Source organism: Heterodontus francisci, chromosome 33 (assembly GCF_036365525.1).
Source record: "Heterodontus francisci isolate sHetFra1 chromosome 33, sHetFra1.hap1, whole genome shotgun sequence".
NCBI classification, from domain to species: Eukaryota; Metazoa; Chordata; class Chondrichthyes; order Heterodontiformes; family Heterodontidae; genus Heterodontus; species Heterodontus francisci.
Window position 1 is genome coordinate 10,570,636 of NC_090403.1, and position 6,254 is coordinate 10,576,889.

The 6,254-nt window shown below is 42.6% G+C and overlaps 1 protein-coding gene across 1 annotated transcript; it reads right to left on the bottom strand.

The window, feature by feature from the left end:
- Window positions 1–312: 312 nt before the first annotated feature.
- On the bottom strand, window positions 313–3,330 carry LOC137347881 (probable G-protein coupled receptor 139). Its single transcript, XM_068012918.1, has 2 exons — window positions 3,261–3,330; window positions 313–1,223 (listed from the first exon to the last, which is right to left on the bottom strand). The coding sequence occupies exons 1-2, from the start codon at window positions 3,328–3,330 to the stop codon at window positions 313–315; spliced, it is 981 nt and encodes a 326-aa protein (XP_067869019.1).
- Between the last annotated feature and the right edge of the window lie 2,924 nt (window positions 3,331–6,254).

Genomic DNA, 6,254 nt, shown 5'->3' on the forward strand with positions numbered 1-6,254 from the left:
CGTACCAAGGTTTCCAATCAACTGGAACTCAATCAAGTCTGAATTATGATTTCATGGAAGGATCAGGGAACTTAAATTGAATTCTGTTTATAAATAACCCAATAAATGATTGTAAAATCGACTTTGTGGCAGTTTTCCTAGTGGTTAACGGTCATGGTCTGTTAAAGAATACCAGCTGCCTGAAGGATCTTGGAGGAAGTGAGAATTTTTGATTAGGTCTTGGAAGGAAGAAACAGGCTAATTGGTGTGTTAAGAGTATGGGGTGATAATGAAAAAGAACTGGATTCACAACATGCAAAAAAAAGACATATTTCACAGTTTTGCGAATTTAATGATCAGATTCAGAGGGTATTTCAAGCCATTTTTGAATTCCTCTCTGAATTTACTCTGTGTCCCTGCATAAATACATGTGTTGGTGCAACAGCTGAGGAGCTGCAACATGTTGCCACTTTCTTGTAGAATGAACCTTGGGTTACTGAGAGTAGAGCCTGTCGAATAATTACTGTTCGTAAATCGCACATGCAAGAAATTTACAACGTAGGTCATCCATAACAGGATGAAACTGCCTGAGATGGTGAAGAGTAAAATGATGGACTTTCTCCGGCTCTCCATTTCTGAGTCACTCTGATTCTCTCTGATGTTGCGGGCCTGGAGTCTTCTGCGGCTTTTATTGGCTGCGAGAATGTTTCTGACAGTCAGTGTATTGAGTGCCACCATCAGAAGGAAAGGAGCACAAGGGTTTAAAATGCGGTCGATCCAGTCAAATGCTGTCCATAGAATTTCCGAGTAAAAGCTTAACTTAATGTTGCAGTACCACGGGACACCATTAATTATATACAACGGTTCATACACAAAGTACCACGGAAAGTTTTTTACACAGCTCACACCACAGACCGTTCCTATAACAACAGCCGCTGTTTTCTTTGTGCAATATTTTATTTTCAGATTCTGGCAGCAAATGGCTACAAATCGATCGACAGTGAAAGCGACCGTTAACCAGACTGAGCTGTCTCTGGCTATATAGATCAGAGCGATTTTGAGGCTGCAGACTGGAGTGGTTGAGAGGAAGAGAACTGGAAAATAAATGACACTGATCCGATTTAGTATCACCGCTGTGATAATGACTAGGAGATCCGTCACCGCCATTCCCACCAGGTATCGAGTGATACATCTGGAGAGACCACACCTTCCTCGGGACAGGATCACAATTGTCACCAGGTTACCTGACAAAAACAGAAATAAGCAACCAGTTTAATTAATTAGCAAACTGTACACAAATGCAGAAAACTTACAGGATGTTTAATCGCTGATCATTGTCCAGAGATGGAAAATTATCTTTGGTTTTTAGGGGACTCCTAACCCAATAGGATAGGGAAACAAGGTTTAGAATTAGCATATCATCTGAGGAAGAGCAGCTTGGACAATGAGGTTCTGCCTCTGGACGGCCCTGAAAGTTCAGTCGAGATTGGGAACTCAAATCCTGGAGATCCCATCTGATAGTCTTCTCTCTGAATACAATGTACTTTCATGATCACTGTATCATCACGAAGAGTCAGCCTACATTGAGAACTCTCATCCTGAAGACACAAACTGGGATTCCTTCCTCCTTTATTTTTATTCATTCCTAAGATGTGGGCGTCGCTGGCTGGGCCAGCATTTATCGCCCATCCCTAATTACCTTTGCAAAGGTGGTGCCTTCTTGAACCGCTGCAGACCATGTGGAGTAGGTACAGTTGTGTCAAGAAGGGAGTTCCAGCTTTTGACCCAGTGACAGTGAAAGAACAGCAATATAGTTCCAAGTCAGGATGGTGCGTGGTTTGGAAGAGTACTTGCAAGTGGTGGTGTTCCCATGCATCTGCTGCCCTTGTCCTTCTAGGTGGTACAGGTCACGTGTTTGGAAGGTGTTGTCTAAGGAGCATTGGTGCGTTGCCACGGTACATCTTGAAGAGTACACTCTGCTGCCACTATTCGTCGGTGATGGAGGGAGTGAATGTTTGTGGATGGGGTGCCAATCAAGCAGGCTGCTTTGTCCTGGATGGTGCTGAGCTTCTTGAGTGTTGTTGGGGCTGCACCCATCCAGGCAAGTGGAAAGTATTGCATCACACTCCTGACTCATGCCTTGAAGACGGAGGACAGGCTCACTGTCCTCACTGCAGGATTCCTGGCCTCTGACCTGCTCGTGTAGCCACAGTATTTAGATGGCTACTCCAGTTCAGTTTCTGGTCAATGATAACCCCCAGGATGTTGATAGTGGGGGATTCAGCGATCATAATGCCATTGAATGTCAGGGGGAAGAGGGTTAGATTCTGATCCTAATACGCAAATTACGATCTCAGAAACGTGCCACGATCATTCACTCTAACTCTGATTAAACAAAAAACTTATGGAAATCCAGGAACCCATATATTGATAAACTTATGGTAGTAGTGGATCTGCATATGAAATTTCTGGTTCAAATCACTGGTGAAGCCCAAGAATTACATTGTATTAATTATTTGCAAAAATAAACTCTTCTTTAACTTTTGTAAGCTATCACATTGAGAAACCAGCAGAATGTTAACAAACAGTATGACTGAATCATCGGTAAGATTATACAGAGTTTACTGTGTACAGTTTTGGTCTCCTTATAAAGTTGGGGTATATTTGCATTGGAGGCAGTTCAGAGAAGGTTCACGAGGTTGATTCCTGGGATGAAGGGGTTATCTTATGAGAAATGCTTCAGCAGTTTAGACCTCTACTCTTTCATGTTTGGAAGAGTGAGAGGTGATCTTATTGAAACAGATATGATTCTGAGGGGGCTTGACAGAGTCGACGTTGGGAGAATATTTCCCCACCTGGAATCTAGAACTAGAGGGCACAGTTTCAGAATAAGCAGCCTGCCATTTAAGACGGAGATGAGGAGGAATTTCGTCTCTCAAAGGGTCGTGAATGTTTGGAATTCTCTATGCTGAAAGCAGAGGAACTGGGTCATTAAATATATTCAAGACTGAGTTAGACAGATTTTAGATTTACAAGGAAGTGAAGGGTTATGGAGGCAGACAGGAAAGTGGAGTTGAGGGCACTATCAGATCAGCCATGAGCTTACTGAATGGCAAAGGAGGCTCGAGGGGCCGAATGACCTAGTCCGCTTCATTTTTCTTACATTCTTAGGTTCTTAAATTTGCATAGAGGCGGTGGGAATGAAGCACAGACCAATGTTCTATAGCCAATTAACAGATCAAGCTGTTCTGCACAATGGATAATTTATCACAGGGTCTTACCTGGAACACCAATTGCTGCCAGAACAGGATAATAAATGGCATACGCTAAGCCTGTCACCTGTCCATGCATTTTCTGTCAGAACCTTTGCTCCCTCCTTTAGCTGCAGTCCACTCTCTGACACTGTGTAATATTCAAACAGTCCTTATTATAATTGTTGGAAACCCCCAGTGAGACAATTAGGCTGCATTGCCGGTGAAATAAATAGATTAGGTTGCATCACTGTTAATGTTAATTGCAGTCATTGAACAAACACATTAATCACTTGGTTTCACTCTCCTGTTTTTCCATTATGTATATTAAATTGATATTGTGTTGTTTGCAAATGAAGCAATACAAGACCTCAATATTGTTTTGATGAACTCAATGTTCTCAATCCCTGTTAAATCTTTTTTTTTGTTAATTTGTTTCGGGATCTGTGCACAACACTGTCAAGGCTGCATTTACTGCCATCACTGCTTGACTACAAAACATAGGGTTATGGATCAATTCGGGGGATTGTTAGAGAATGCATAGATGTGTTTCATCTTATAGCCCCGACGTTGAATATTGAATATTGGGTGTTACAGATTGATTACATGGATTTTACGTGTCACGGTATGTAAACATAGGTCATAGAGCCAGTGAGTCGTTACAGATGAAGGCCATGTGAATCATTTGAGTCCATGCCAGCTCTCTGTACAGCAAACCATCCAGTCCCTTTCCCCCGCTTCTGCTCCGTAGCCCTGCAAGTTTATTTCCCTCAAGTGCCCACCCAATTTCCTTTTGAAATCATATATCATCTCCACCTCCACCACCTTCGTAGACAGCGAGTTCCAGGTCATTACCACTTGCTGCATTAAAAAAAGTTCTTTCTCACACTCCCCTCCAATCCCCTGTCCCCGCCCCGCAAGTCTTGCCTAAATCGTTAAATTTGTGTTCACTAGTCCTTGTACTATCTGCTAACAGGGAAAAAAATACTTTTCTTTTTCGGCCTTATCTCAAACTGGCATAATCATTTACACCTTTATCAAATCTCACCTCAATTTCCTTTGCTCCTAGCAGAGCAACTCCAGCTTCTCCAACCTAACCTTGTAAACTAAAATCCTTCATCACAGGAACAATACAACATTCAACCACACCTGTGATGGTTGGTTGGGGATTAAAACTTGTTACATTTTTGAGCTGTGTAACTTTGCAATTCCTAAGAATCTATTACAAACACTGTTTTTTATGCTGTTTTTCTACTGCGCTTCTCAGTGGCAATGTAAACATTTCTGCATGAATAATGAAACTATACATAACGTCAATTTTAATTAATTATTTCTCTTGTTCCATTCATCCATTGTTTCTGTGCTCACTGACCTATGTTTTCTCCTGATGAAGCAATGCCTCTATTTTAAAATTCTTCATCCTTGTTTCCAAATCCCTGAAATAAAAACAGTAACTGCTGGAAATACTCAGCAGGTCTGACAGCATCTGTGGAGAGAGAAACAGAGTTAATGTTTCAGGACTTGATCTTTCCTCAGAACCCATATTCAAATCTCTGCATAGCTTCACCCTTCCCGATATCTGTAATATCCTCCAGCTCCACAAGCTTGCAAAATATCTTCACCACTCTAATTCCGGCCTCTTGAGCATCCCCAATTTGAATTGCTTTATCCTTGGTGGCCGTGCCTTCAGTTGCCTGGCCCCTAAGCTCTGAAATTCCTTCCCTAAACCTCTTTGCATTTTACTTTGCTGTGATCCTTTAAAACATTGCTTAAAACCGACCTCTTTGACCAAGCTTTCGGTTATCCAAGCAAATATTTCCTTATATGGCTCTACGTCAAATATTTTGCTTTATAATACTTCTTTGAAGCACTTTGGGACATTTTATTGCATTAAAGGCATCATATAAACAAAAGTTGCAGTTGTTTTAATGAGCTCTTCATCCCCAGACTGATATAACTCCTGTATTTGCTGTCCTAGCAATTGTATTACTCCTGTTTCATGTAATTCTTATTCCTTCCAGTGAACGTTCTACCTGTCCCATTCCATTACCTGCTTATAACAGGGAGGATGTGTTCACAGATGTTTCTCTCTGCAAAGCTAACGGTTTCACCTTCAAGTGTTGTCAGTTGATTAAATTTCCCTGAAATATGTGAAAAATAGCTTCTAATTGGGTTTAATGAAGTGACTATTTTTATTTTAGAGATGCAGCACTGAAACAGGCCCTTCGACCCACCGAGTCTGTGCCGACCAACAACCACCCATTTATACTAACCCGACAGTAATCCCATATTCCCTACCACCTACCTACACTAAGGGCAATTTACAATGGCTAATTTACCTATCACCTGCAAGTCTTTGGCTGCGGGAGGAAACCGGAGTACCCGGCGAAAACCCACATGGTCACAGGGAGAACTTACAAACTCCACACAGGCAGTACCCAGAATTGAACCCGGGTCCCTGGAGGTATGAGGCTGCAGTGCTAACCACTGCGCCACTGTGCCACCCTACGCTCAACCTTTTTCAACAGCCTTTCGGATGACAATTTGCCCTTAGTGAATCACTGTGGTAGTAAATGCACAGGTAATGCTAAAGTTGAAAATGGTGCAATGAGGCATACAGCGTGCACTCTTGGGGACCTCGATCACATACTTGATCACTATCTACCCCATTGTGGTCAGTACTGCGGGAGAGCTGCAGTATTGGTTAGTCAGTATTGAAGGAGTGCAGCACTGTCAGAGCATCAGTGCTGAGTGAGTGCTGCACTGTCAGACAGTCAGTACTGAGGGAGAGTTGCACTGTCAGAGGCTCAGCACTGAGGGAAACCCACATAGTTGGAGGGTCTGTACTGAGGGAGTGTTGCACTGTCAGCAGGTCAGTACTGAGGGACTGCTGCACTGTCAGAGGATCAATACTGAGGGAGTGCAGCACTGTCAGAGTGTCAGTTCTGAGTGAGCGCGCTACTGTCAGAGTGTCAGTATTGAGAGACTGTTGCAATGTTAGAGGGTCAGTACGAAGGGAGTGTT

Bases quoted from the DNA above. Each gene is read 5' to 3' on its own strand.
- LOC137347881 (XM_068012918.1), bottom strand. From the start codon at position 3,330: ATGCATGGACAGGTGACAGGCTTAGCGTATGCCATTTATTATCCTGTT. The intron at 1,224-3,260 runs GTAAGACCCTGT...TGTTTTTGTCAG, and splicing joins GGCAGCAATTGGTGTTCCAG to GTAACCTGGTGACAATTGTG.